This window comes from Eulemur rufifrons, chromosome 1 (genome assembly GCF_041146395.1).
Source record: "Eulemur rufifrons isolate Redbay chromosome 1, OSU_ERuf_1, whole genome shotgun sequence".
NCBI classification, from domain to species: Eukaryota; Metazoa; Chordata; class Mammalia; order Primates; family Lemuridae; genus Eulemur; species Eulemur rufifrons.
In genome coordinates, this window is record NC_090983.1 from 65,591,343 (window position 1) to 65,605,781 (window position 14,439).

The 14,439-nt window shown below is 43.3% G+C and overlaps 1 protein-coding gene across 4 annotated transcripts in view; it reads right to left on the bottom strand.

Moving 5' to 3' along the window:
* Positions 1–14,439, bottom strand: part of TANC1 (tetratricopeptide repeat, ankyrin repeat and coiled-coil containing 1) — a 222,291-nt gene that overhangs the window by 81,792 nt on the left and 126,060 nt on the right. For 3 of the 4 annotated variants that reach the window (XM_069497197.1, XM_069497105.1, XM_069497022.1), the window contains exon 5: positions 4,643–4,747. The exons of the other annotated variant lie outside the window; for it this stretch is intronic. In XM_069497197.1, coding sequence (XP_069353298.1) covers positions 4,643–4,747 — 105 coding nt within the window. The remainder of the gene's footprint in view (positions 1–4,642; positions 4,748–14,439) is intronic. 4 annotated transcript variants of the gene reach the window in all.

Below are 14,439 nucleotides of genomic sequence, written 5' to 3' on the forward strand. Positions count from 1 at the left end.
CACCCCAAGATGGTATTAGGAGGCGGGGCCTTTGGGGGTGATTAGGTCATGAGGGTTGCACCCTCATGAATGGGATTAGTGCCCTTATAAAAGAAGGAGCTTGTCTGCCCTTCTACCATGTGAGGCTACAGTGAAAAGACAGCTGTGTGCAAACCAAGAAACAGGCCGGCCCTCACCAAACCCCAATCTTCAGGTGCCTTGATCTTGGACTTCCCAGCCTCCAGAACTGTAAGAAATAAATTACTGTTGTTTATAAGCCATCTAGTTTATGGTATTTTTGTTATTGTAGCCTGAACTGATTAAGACACCTGGTAAATCTTAAAGCATAGTTCCAATTAAGCCTTTCCCATGCTCAGAATCTCCATCTCCTGAACTTCCGATTCATTATACAGCTTGGATCAGTCAACATTACTTCCTCCCTTAAATTATAGTCACTCTGTATACAGGTCTCTAATCCCTTTGTCAAACTCTAAGACTCCATGAAGATAGCCCATCTCAAATAACATCCATGAGAGTGCTTTTCACAGTTAGGAATTTAACTAATACTTATTTAAGGAAATACAGAATGAATGGATACTCTGCCTCTAAGAGTCTCTCTTCTATGCACACATACCACGTGTGCCCTCTCTGTACTTCCATCTAACCTCGTGCAACTACAGGTTGAATGGTGCACCACCCTTCTAAGAAGCTGAAAATTAAAGATAAAGCAAGATCGAGGTTACCTCCTAGGAAAGAAAGGGGAATGTCAGTGACTGGAGGAAATGCAGAGTTATGTTTTATTTCTTAAACTGGGTAATGGTAGACAGGTGCCATTATTCTGTATACTTCTTTAATCCTCTACATCTGTTTGAATGACTGAAATAGTAATCAAAACCTAAGGTGTCAAAGTGCTTAAACATATCTAATAAAGAGCCCCTCCTCCCAACAAGATAGTTTGCATTTAATTATTCTGTTGTTTCATGTGTGTTAGTTTTACTTGCTAACCAGACTGCCAGAAAAAAAGTGTCGTCATATTTTGAGACTGATCTTCACCAAGCAATGACTCATGAAACTAAAAACTTTCTCACCCCTCCCCAAAGCTTGCTCAAGTAGCTAATGATATATTAAAGCAAACCTAAGTGGATTATGGTTGTCTCTAATTCAAAGAAATAAAGTTGTGAATCCTATTATAATTTAACAATCCTCTAATTTATCTGGAATTTTTAGGCAGAGATATTATTTTGTGGGTAAATGACATTTTCCCCTAAATAATATGTTGATTTAGCAATAGGACACTTATTTTATCTTTATTTTTGTTTGTTTGTTTATTTATTTGCAAAGGGAAAGGGGAAGAGAGGAGGGGGGACAGAAGCTTATTTAGAAAGAGCCTATTCTATATGACACACAGCTTATTAAGACCAGTTGATGGGGAAAAGGGGGATTGTATTTTGTTTGAGGACTTCATTAAGTCATTCTTTTTTTGCCAGAGTAGAAAATGCTATGTTTCAAAGATATTTTAAAATACTGAGGAAAATAGAATGTCCTTTCCTGAAGATGTTTCTAGGTGAATGCAAACTTTAACAGGTTCTTTGCTTACAAAGAATGTTCTGCCTATATCATCAACTCTGCCTCCCAGATGGCCAAAACATGCAAATTACACATAAATACAATAACCTATAAATTAACATAAAAATTCAAAATGCTCTTTGTTTTACTTTGATTTAAAGTTCAAACAGAGAGTTAAGAATCAAGAATTGACAAAGCGGCCGGGCACGGTGACTCACACCTGTAATCCTAACACTTTGGGAGGCTGAGGAGGGAGGATTGCTTGAGGCCAGGAGTTTGAGACCAGCCTCAAGACATAATGAGACCTGTTTAAACAAAAAAAAAAAAAAAAAAAAAAAAAATTATCCAGGCATGGTGGCACGCCTGTAGTCCCCAGCTACTCAGGAGGCTGAGGCAGGAAGATCACTTGTGCCTGGGAGTTTGAGGCTGCAGTGAGCTATGATGATGCCACTGTACTCTAGCCAGGGTGACAGAGCAAGACCCTGTCTCAAAAAACAAAAAACAAAACAAAACAAAACAAAACTGATGGGAGCTGCATTGACCACTAAAGCAAAAGTGAGGCAGCACAGTCTGGGAAGAATATTTCAAACATTTAGGAATAACTTAGTATTTCACGAGTCTACGTGAAATTTCAAAGGCATTTCACAAGGAGCTCTTTTCAATACAGTCTGTTAGTCTGGAGGATATTGCCATGGTATTATTGACAGCACCCAGAAAAATGTCTTAGAGACAAATAAGAAGGCACAAAGGAAATATGGAAAACAGAAGATCAAGTTTTAAAGTAAAACTGAAGTGATGATGCTGATTTTGAACCTTCCAAGTGAGGGTTTGCCCATCTTGCATCTGTACATGCCTGGGTTAATACTCAGACTCGATTAGTTTTAGTTAGCTCTATCCTTTCCTTTAAGTTCAACGACCTGGACATAAAAACTATACCTTAATATACAGCAGACTTCATTATCCCCACTGAAATTTAAAGGATTCCATGGGGATTACAAAACACCTCTTACTAATTGCCAAGTTCAACTCTGTTAGGCAACTACCTCCTCATCAACCAAGAGAAAGGCACCTCTGCTGGGGCTTCCACCAGCATCATGGCTATCTTCAGGCATGACCATGTGCCCACAAACGTGAACTACACCCCCTTCCCAGACACCTAGAAAAAGTAAAAGCGTCCCCTATTTCTCAATTTTAGGTGAAATGGTTCTAGTTCTGTATCTGCAGCCCACAAATGTCATACCCTTTGGTCCCCATGGGGACTGAGGACACTGAATCAGAGAACTCGGGTCTTAGGAGTGAGCACTCGCAAACTTCAGGCTGCTCTGGCAATACCAATTGTTGCACTTGACTTTATCTTGGCTCACAGCCGAGCATAAGAGCACTTCCTTTTGCCAAGAAAGGTGGCCAATTCTGCCTTGGGCAAGGGGGGAAAAGTTGACAATGGGAACTATTTTTAACTTCCTTTCTTTGCCCAATAAAACTCCTAAATTTCTCCTCCACTGCCATACCAGGAGTCCTAGATCCTACACAGAACCTCAACAATACTCCCAGCCAGGAAGGAAGAGGTTGCATAATGGAGTCTAGGCCAGCCAAAATGCCAGGGGCATAATTGACCAGGACTAAAAAGATGTTGGTGGGTGAAGATGAGGGTAAGGGGAGGCTTAATCTGAAATGGGCAGACAGCTCGGTAAGTCTGATGACTGATACTGACTATAGAGAAATAGATTTTTATTTTCTTTTTAACACACAGAAGAGAAATGAGAGCAAACAGACTTCCTGCACATGTGAATTCACAACCAAGAGGGGCCTCGTATCCCAGCAGATGGCTGTCCCCACCAGACACCACCGTGGATTCTCTGCCTTCACCACGCACACCTGGTGCCCCACCCTCAGCACGTATCCTCGGTGTGAGCCTCTTGCCTAAACCACACAACTGGGAGCGTGGACAGAGAGGAATCGCGTGGGATTTCTCATGCCTCCTGCCTACCCAGAGTGGCCAGCACCTGGCCCCATCACCCTGCCCCCACCCCAAACTCCCCTTCTCTTCCTGATTTTCAGCTTCTGCCAACCCCTCCTCTCAGCTCATTTTTAGCTGTATTTTTACCACCACCCCACTCCACTTTCTTCCCATGTCCTACTTATTACCCACTCCCTGCCATGCATCACCAGAAACACAAAACGCACACACAGTGGTTAGAACATACGGGCTGTATCCCCCACCACCAACAGTTAGGCGGAGGAGGGTGCCAGGTATTCCAAAGTAGTAATACGGATGAGTTCTTTTTGCCCTAAGTTCTCTTTGAGCATTATTAAACTTGTGCCCACATTGTGGTAAAATAAGCTCCTTTACATAGGACAAGATTCCTAATCTCATGTTTCTACAGGAAAACAGGATGCAAATTCAAAACACTCAAAGGCCACAGAGTTGTGAGTTGGGGACACCTCAGAAAGGAACAAACAAGTAAATGCCTGAATTGATTTTTAAAAATAACTATTAATACATCTATTAAATGCTACAAATTTGTGATGTCTGTTACACATGTCCAGATATAAAATATATACAATGTCTTCATAAAAAGGTTTCAATTTGGGTTTTTTTTTTTGCCTGTACTTTGACATCCTCTAAGATACTTTAGAGGTTAAAAAAAAAAAAAAAAAAAGCTTTCAAAAGTTACCAAATGCTTTCAAGAAAGCTAGTTATTATAAGCTTTGTCCAGTTAAAGTTTCAGCTTTTTACCCAAAGCCTGTTGTTGAGTATTCTAAATCAGTAGAGTATTAAAAACAAAATGAAATCTTGGAAGCAGTTTACTGGCTGACTTTTCATATGCCCTCAAGCCCCACTAGGTCAAAATTCAGAGGAAATAAGATTCAACCCTTAAACAATGCATATGCACCCACTCAAATATTCCTACCTTATGTACATAATTCCAAGAATTGATCTCTGTAACTGTCCAAGGGGGGGGAAAAACCTTCCATATACAATCAGTTCGGCAAAGTATTACTGCAAGGGGCACTCAAGTTTCATTCAGAAATGGAGAGTGTCGTTATATTAAATACAAAATTGCAGGGGGAGGGTAATCACTGAAAACATTCTTACCATTCTCACTGGGCTCTGTTGGCTTGGACACGTCTCTGAACGGAATTAAAACTGCATCTCCAGGCACTCTGGGGCTTTCCACATACTTGGGCTTCCTGACGGGACCTGCAGTGGGAAAGATCTGAGTGTGGCTAATTTTTTCCAGATGCAAACAAAGCTTCAGAATGTACAGTGTGTGTCCTCACCAGGACCCAAATATGCCTAAAGGAAGAGCCAGCCCCTTTCCCTCCCTTGAAAAAACACACACACACACACACACACACACACACACACGAGTCATTTCAGTACAGACACGGGAATGTCCAGTCTGGGCTGCCAAAGCTCAGATTCGAGAATGTAAACTCTGACAAAAACAAAAGCTGCTCTCTTGCTGTGAAGTCTCTACAGCTGTCTTTGCTGCATGTCAAGTAGGTGATTCTGACATGTTCAAACCTGGGTGGCTTAGGGTGAAGGGTTTTTTATATAATTTTCCTCTAACTGAGACAAAGACGATTCGGTTGCTTGGTCTCTCCCAAGTCAGGAGCACGGACTACAAGCAGCCAGCCTATAATATCAACACGCTCTGAGCAGCTATGGAACGCAGGCATCTTATCTGGCTGGTGACGCATGGTAATTGTGCGGGGCAAAGACGACTGCTTTCTTGGCAGCTGATGCAGCTGCCTTCAAAAAGGCACAGCAGCCAGTCCAGCACGCGATTCAAAGACGCAAGAGAGACTGAGCATCTTATCTCCTACCTCCTCTTCAAGGCTCCCAACAACCCCAACATACCAGACAATACAGAATGCTTAGTAAGACTGAGTAGAACCCTCACACATTGCTGGAGGAAATGCACAACGGTGAGCCGCTTTGGAAAACAGTTTGGCCATTGCTCAACAGGTTAAACACAGTTACCATACGGCCCAGCAGTTCTACTATTGTGTGACTGTATGTTCACACAATAACTAAACTTGTACACAAATGTACATGGTAGCATCATTTGTAATAGACAAAGGTCCATTTAGTGATGGCAACAAAATGTATGTCCACACAATGGAATATTACCGGGCAATAAAAAGGATGACACACCAATTCACGCTACGGCATGGATGACACGTGACAACACTATGCTAAGTGAAAGAAGTCAGTCGCAAGAGACCACCACTATACAACTGCATTCATATGTAATGTCCAGAATAGGCAAATCTATAGCAACAGAAAGTATGAATGGTTGCCAGGGGCTGGGTGCTATGCAGGCTTGTGGGGTGACAGCTAAGAGACATAGGACTTCTTTTTGGGGTGACAAAATGTTCTAGAATTAAATTGTAGTGATGGTTGTATAACTGTGACTATATTAAAAACCACTTTACTGTACGAAATGGGTGAATTGGGTGGTATTGAATTATACCTACATAAAGCCACTTTTTTAAAAGTGCCTAGTCTGTCTGCTCCTTTCAAGCATCACGTTACATTCTGGTCCAGCATCACCCACTTGACTCCTGTTTTCCTCGGTTGCCTTATACTTAAAGTGGCTTTTAACAAGGTCACAGAGACAGGAAACACTTTACATGAGTAAGAGAAGGGGCAGGGGAAAGAGTGCCAGGCAGAGGTCCACGACTGTCCCCTCTGCTCAGCCCCAATCCCTGACCATCCCAGGGCCCCAGCTCCGTCATCGTCATGGCACCATCAAGAGGGGATGCAGGCGGAGCACCCTTCCACCTCAAACACTTCATGCATCTGAGAAATCCTGTTCGAAATACGGTTTGTGGTGAGAGATGCTGCCACCTAAAGGTTCACTGCAAAAGCATCTACACTACTATGAAAATAGTCTAATTCCCAGGCAGCTATAATGAATGTACTACATCTTAAAATAAACTGTTATCAGCAAAGCTTATATACTTTACAAATAAGGATGTTATTTCAAGCTTTAGAAACCATGGTTTTTAAATGACTAATGTATTTAATCACATGGCTGTCTTCTTAATTTATTTAACCCTGCCAAGAAAGGGAATTTTTTAAAAGGTTAAAACAGGATGGTTATAGAGGGAAGGGAAAACATATTTTCAATCTAACTGGGGGACGCAGGCTATGCAACAGTGTTCAGATTTTATCTAAAACATACATATATCCATATATAAACATACGTGGGGGAAACACTGGGGGGAAGGGATAAAATATTTGCTGTGGAAGAGACAGAAACTAGAAAGAAGGGCCTGAACAGGACAGACAGACATGGAACCGGGACAAATACAACAACCAATCTACACTTTTGGTTCCCTACCCACTCTCTAAGGTAAAATGGACCCAAAGGCCCTTTTTTATTATTATTGTCTGACGACATGCAGCTGCCCAACCAGCAGCTATCCCCACTGCTCAAGAGATGCCTGTATTTCTGCTCACACGAACTCTTCAGGCAAATCTAAAGAGTCTACTTCCGGGCTCCAATCTACCTACCCAATAAAGTCCTTCAAAAATAATCTCTGATAGTAAGTACTTTCTTAGAATATGGGCTATTTCAGACGCATGTATGATGGCTATTCATAATAACTGGACCATGGAACCCAATGTCACCCAGGGCCTTCAGAAAGCATCCTACTTGTCCCTAACTGTTCCATTCAGAGGCATCCCTTAAATATAAAAAATAACACAACACTGGGGAGTCAGGATGTTAAGAGCAGAGACTTTTGAGTCGGGCAGACCTAGGTTCAAATACCACACCCCTCCCTCATCACCTCCCCCTAACTCAGGCCTCAGTAAGTCCCAGAGCTGAAAGATGAGCAAGGGAGCCTCCCACTACAAGGGGAACATCTGTAAGAGCGGAGCCCAGGCCGATCTGGCTCCCTGGCACAGTAAATCACAGGAATGTCAGATCTGAAAGGAGACCTAGAATATACCAAAGTAAATAAAACACATATTCACTGGTCACACAAGGCTAAGCACTTACATCTATTAATTACTTCATTCCTAATAATTCTGGGAAAAAAGCACAATTTCCCCCATTTTGGGGTCAGGAAACTGAAGTTCAAATAAACTAAACAATTTGCTTAACGGCAAAGCAGGAAGGAATTCAAAGCCTGGTCTATGCAGTTTTGAAGCCCATGCACTGAATCACCATTCGGCACTTACAAAGCTGTGAAATCTAGATCAAACATGCAATTCTAGAAAAAGCCAAGGCACTGTGGCTTTCCACCACCTAGTCATTCGGCAAGTTTTATTCATCCTACTTGTCTCTGATCTCCCCTAACTTTTACTAGGAGCTGAAATATTATGAAGTGAATATAAACAACTGCTCTGTAACATGATCCTTTTATTTAAATTGCTTTTCACAAACAGCTGAACTTCAAATGCTGTAAAACAAGATAAATTTATAGCCATAGAGGTTTTATTCATTTCCCCCTCAATCACTCATTAGAGAATCTGCGCAAACTTCGCATTAAACAGAGCAGATGATACTTTGCCTCCACTCCCTCTCAAAACACCATGAAAGTTGCAATAAAAGGATTAGAGAGAGACCGACAGGGAAAGGATACAGCCACAGGCAAGAAACCAAGCTTCTGAAAGTGGAAACAGACTGCCAAGGAGCACTGGGCTGAGCAGAGCCCAGTGCTGGGGGTGGGGGTGAGAGGGCTCAGCCCAGGCCACAGGGACACCAGGCTGCTGGGAAGGCGGGGCACGGGATGCCCAGCACCTCACGATTGGCTGATAATCTATTTAAGGTACAAACCTCAGAATTTCTTAAGCCTGGAGCATTCCCTCTGTCTTCCTGGAGGCTGAGTTTATTCTCTATTAAGCCTGAATTCCAAGACCATGGAGATTCAAGAGCTAAACTTGTGAGTGCCTTTTTCTGTTTTCTTTTTGTGTTTTGGGTTTTTTTTAAACTCCTAAATTCTAAATTAAAAAACTAGGATTAAGAAAAATGCTACACACAGACTGATGGGCCCCAGACATGTGCTCCCTCTCATCTGTGAGAACTGACGGCCAAGCTTGTATGCCAGGGCAGGAAGAGATCGGAGGATTCCTTTCTGGGGAAACTCATCAAGAGAGGAGACCTACAAATAATCACAGTTGGGGACCCCCTCCCCCCCACCGAAAAATGTGAGCTCCTTGACCAATCATGCTGCAGCACAGCCTCCCCTCAACACACACCTTTCAATAAGCTTGTGAGCACCTTATACCTATATACAAATAAGGTGCCAGGGAGCACAGTCAGGCAGTTGAAGAAGGACGCTGCCCAGAAAGACAGCAACTGTAATAGGTTAAAAAAGGAACTCTGAGGAACTAATAGAAAGCAAGAAAGAAAAGCAACATCGCATCTGCTGCACAGGGGGATACTGTGACAAGGGCATTCAGAGCCTGTGATGTGGTCAGCTGAGCAGGCTGTGGCTGCAGAACGAGGACAACTGGAGCAACTGGAGCCAGCACAGTCACCCAAGTGCCAGTCTTTCACTTAAACAACCATCTATGAAACCGGTAACACTAATCTCTGGGCCATCAATATGGAAAAACCCCCCTCAATCAAGTGGCCACATTCCTTGTCAACAGAGATCAAAACTGAAAAATCCACCTCATCAAAACGACTGCTTAGCACCTTTCTACATGTAGCTCTTTGTTTATAACAAAATATTCAAGCATAAGGTCCTTTAAAGTAATTTCCCCCCATTTCATAAATCAAGTGTTATAAGGTTGATCCTCCCAAATTAACCAGAATGTAATACTACATAACAATTACCCACAACACATGGTGTTCTGGCTACGAGCTATGTTTAAGGCAACGGGCTCTTAAAAACAAGACTGTCAGGTCTTAGCTGAGAACTGGCTTATCTAGAGCAGCGGTCCCCAACCTTGTTGCCACCAGGGACTGGTTCATAGATGATTTTTCCATGGACTCAAGGGGTAGAGATTTCGGGATGATTCAAATGCACTACATTTATTGTTCACTTTATTTCCATTATTATTGCATTTTAATATATAATGAAAAAATTATACAACTCACCATAATGCAGAATCTAATGTTGCCACTGATCTGACAGGAGGCAGAGCTCAGGCAGTGATGCGAGCGATAGGGAGCGGCTGTAAATGCAGATGAAGCTTCCCCTTGTTTGCCTGCTGCTCACCTCCTGGTGTGGGGCCCAGTTCCTAACAGGCCAGGGACCTGTACTAGCCCGCGGGCTGGGGGATGGAGACCGCAGATCTAGAGACCAATGTGTTTCCTTGGCACAGCACCCAGGCAGCTGACCCCCAGCATTGGTACCCAGCAGCTTTTCCAGCTGTGACATCCTCAAATTCTGATTCTGATGTTCAGGTGTGGGCTGGGACCCCAGACCACACTTTCATAACAAGGGCAGGTCTCTAGGGAAAACCAGTACTTAACCACCCCCTCCTGTCAGGTAGAAATCGGGTCCCAGAGGCCGTGGTTGGAATACCAACTTGTCCAGTTTACAAGATTTAAGGGATAAACGAGGTTTTTCTCAGTCATAAATTAAACCTGCTTCATCCGAACTCAAGATCCCTTTCCTCATTCCAACCCCCACCCCCCACTATGTGTCAGAAGGGGAGGGGGCTCTCAAAGTTACAAAGGATACTTAAAATTTTTTAAAAATGTGCCCAGAAGAGCTTAAATAGCCATAAACTTGCAGACACCAAGTACGCAGCTTGCAAAAGAACAGCTCCTGGCCAGCTTCTTTAATTGTGGAGAAGGGCCTTGTGTCAGTCTGGAAGGAGTCGCCAGGGCCAGCAACTTCGCTTAATCACTCCATTCTGCAACCTCAAGGCAGAGCAATCTCCCCATTCAGTACTCTGCCTTTACATAAATCTCTAAATATACTTTCCCAGAGGCCAGTTTTCCTACTGTTTTTGACATTTTAATCACACAGCTGACTATTCTGCTGCTTAGAAACTGCCATATAAGGAATATTTTCTAAAAAGGGACAGTAGAAATAAACCAAACTGGGCTTTATCTCCAGGCAGTGAAAGAAAGAAGGGCAAGGGTTACTTTTCATTCGAGCCTTTCAGTTAAAAATAATTATATATATGAAAGCAATATTTGGGACGCAGAACACCTGAGGCTACTTATTGCATTTAAAGTAGATCTTACATTTTTCATGACATCTGGAGACCATGAAAAGTGACACTTTGTGTTATCAATCATTTTAGGGATTTTTTTTTTTTTTTTTTTTTTTTGGCATCTTGAACTTTCACAGTAAAGGTTCCTGTCAATTTTATCCAGTATAGGTTTTCATTTCACATTGGGAAGTGTTCACAACAAGATGAGAAAAATAGAGATGAGTAAGGAGGTTTTGTTTTTGTGTGTGTATGCTTGGGGGCTGGGGCGGTGGTTATCTCTAAAGCAAATGTCATTAAATAGCCAATTCCAAACGGTAAACTGTGGTGAACAACCAGATCAGAGTCTTGAATTTTGAAAGAGCAAGATATCCAGACAGCGCTTCTAAAGATTCTTCCTCCTGTACCCCCAAAAAGAATGCTTGGTGGGAGAGGAAAATGAGAAGACATCCAATGTGAGACTGAAGAAAGGGGAAGACAGCCTAATCAGGCCTGCAGCACAAAGGGAGTCCTTTGTACCAGGGCGCTGGGCCTGGCTCCCTGCTATTCTGTTCCTTGCTGGACTTGTGGCAGGGCTGATGGACTGGTGGCTCTGTCCACAGACTCCATCGTAAGGGGTGAGAGCCTCCTGGGAGGATTCCTTTTGCGGGAAGAAGGAGCCAGACAATGAACTGACCCAGTCAGAAAGCCCTGGCCAAAGGGGAGGGTGACTTCAAGCACAGCCTGGCATCCATCACTTGGATTTTGTCTGTGAGAGGCAGGGGAGCTGCTGTAAACAAAAACCTAAAATGCTGCTTGAAATGGCTCTCTACTCCAGGGAATGACAATGCCTGGGATGCTGGGGGCCAATGCTGAGCAAGGCATCAGGCGAGAGAAGTACACCAGCTGCCCCAGCAGACATACCCTCTGGGGACTTTTGGAAACTTTAAGAAACATTTTACAAGTGCCTGGAGCCTTGTGTAAAAAGAGGAGGCCATCAAGTCAGCACAATTTGAGTTCTTACTACTACTGTGACCTCATCCACACCCAAAGACAGGTGAGGTCTAGGGAAATTCTGGTCACCTGCTGATGAATGAAATTTAAAAAGTTACTTGACACCACTCTTAATAAGCCTCCTTTTATTTATTTCCAATACCTTGATTTTAAGGGTGCACTGGGAAAGGGTGAACAGCCTTTATTCACTCATGCACTGCGTAGGGCACTGTGAGGCTGTAAACCTTCACTGCCGCAAGGTGCGCTGAGCTAGCAGGGAAACAGCGTATCAAAATGGAGCCATGCTCCTTTCAATAAGGCATCACTAAAATAAATGTTGACAAAGACTTTCAAGTTTGTAGTTTGTAGTCTGCATGTTTATAGTACCATGAGGACAATAAACTCCAAGTACAACAAAATAACCTAAGTAATGTTTCTACTTTCTTCCAATGCCATTTGATCTGTCATGCTATTCCTGTGCTGTGCCTAAATTGTTATTATATATTAAAACATGGAAATGCATTAATCGCTTTATTTGTTTACTCAACAAATTATCCGTGGCACATCCTCTGCATGTCAGGCACAAGGGTGAGAACCACAGATGTGAATGCGTTCTCTTAAAGCTCTCAGCTGAGAGGACAAGAGTCTATTACATCATCTGAATTTTATTCTAAAACACATCAACATAAACAGTGTGGTATGAATGTTATGTCTGATGGCTACAATCTACCACCTAAAGGCAATTAGTTATTTTAATCTGGAATACAGACTCCAGGAGTAGTTAACTAGCTTTTAACCAAAAGGCCAGATGCTGCTGCAAACCAGTCAGCTAGCTATCCTTACCACCAACCAACAGCAGGGTTATGTTAATTCGCATAGGTTAGAAATGAGCTTTGCTACTGGTTAAATTACTGACTTTGTTAATTAGTATTATGGTTGTTGGAAACATTTTCAGTGGTGAAATTCATATTTGAGGTAAAGGGAATGACTAAAAATGTCAAAGAAGCATCCTAGCTTTTGTATGAGCCAAGGATAAAAATCTAGCAGGCCCTCAGGCACGTAAGGCTCTAAGAAGTCCAGCTACTAATTCTCAGGAAGCTTTAGGCCCTGGATGCAAAATGGCAGGATAACCTGAATGCTGCCATGGGTGGGCAGAATTCTAAAGAACTCATTCCAAGATTCCCAACCCCTCCACTTGTTATGGAATCAAACATGATCTGGGCACTGCTGTGAAGGGACTCTGCAGATGAAATGAAGAATTAAGATTACTATTTAGCTGACTTTAAAATAAAAAGATTATCCTGGATTATCGGGGTGGGCCCAATGTAATCACATGGACCCTTAATAAAAGCAGAAATCCGGCAGCGGGGAGATGAGGCGGGAGGGAGGGAGAGCAAGCCAGAGATTCCAGTGTGAGAAGCATCCACGCTCTGGACTTGGCACATTTCTGGCTCAGAAGAGGAAGGAAAGATGCCACAGACAAAGGAATGCGAGCGGCCTCTAGAAGTTGAGACAGGCACAAGGAAATGGGGACCTCAATCCTACAGCTGCAGGGAACTGAGTTCTGCTCCCCTGAATGAGCCTGGAAGTGTTTCGTCCCCTGAGCCTTAAAGGAACGCAGCCCCGCTACTCTCTTGATTTCAGCCTTATGAAACCCAGAGCAAAGAGCCCGCTGCACCACACTGTGCCTGGACTTCTGTCCTACACAACTGAGAGACAATAAATTTGTTTTAAGATGATAAGTTAGTAGTGATTTCTCAGGGCAGCAACAGAACACTAATGCATTGTTTATGAAATACTGTCTCATGTGCTACAGGTAGACACTGAATGCAAGGTGCTGTCAGACAACGGATCCCTGAAAAGGACAAAACTAGAACTTTACCAGGCATAGCCGGTTATGTGGCTGTGTTGTGGCGGCCTACTAATAAATCCGTGTATGGGCAGAACTCAGCCTGAGCCTTGTTTGCATCATACCCAGCAGTGAGTTTACAAGGAGGAAATCTCTGGCCCTCACCTGCTCTAACTTTTGGCAGTAATTATAATTTTCCATAAAGAACCTAACACCTGAAACTGGTTTCATTAGCTTTGTAAGAATCATTAAGCAAACAGTTACCAGTCAATGAACAGCTACAAACCTTGACTTTAAGATGTCCCTGGAAGAAGGATCTGAGTCCTTCCTGGAATGATAATTTCGGAGTTTCTCTAAGGAACCGCGGGAGCAGCGCTTAAGGGAAATGGGCTCTCCTGTTCTTCACACAAGCGGGAAATGAGCCCTACACTGCATGAGGTAACTGAGTCCGAGAAGAGAAAGGCAGGATCCCTGAGAATTTTCTTTCTCTGTTGGTTAGGACCAGTCGTGCTCAAAATGTGGTCCTGAGACCAGCATGGACAGCATCACCTGGGAATTTGTCAGACATGCAAATTCTCAGCCCTACCCCGGACCACAAAGTGATTCTGACGCCCATTAAAGTTTGAAAAGCACTGGCTTAGCCTGTCTGGGGCAGCCCTACGAGACCTGGCCCTCACCCTGAGGAAGCTCACGACCAAGTATGAAGAAGAGAGCACGACGGCAGGCGATTCGGGGACAAGGGCAGAATGGAGAGGAAGAGGCAGCAACTGGGCTGAGCCTGAGGCTGAGCTGGGGGCAGCGCTACTGAGAGGGAATGCGCTGAAATGGGGACAGGGTGTTTTACTCTTTCCAGTCCTCAACAGAATAAAAGCAGCCTGAGGAAGAGAACTTAGCTCTTCTTGGCTTCCTTACAGAGCTTAGCACAGTGCTATGTATTCAG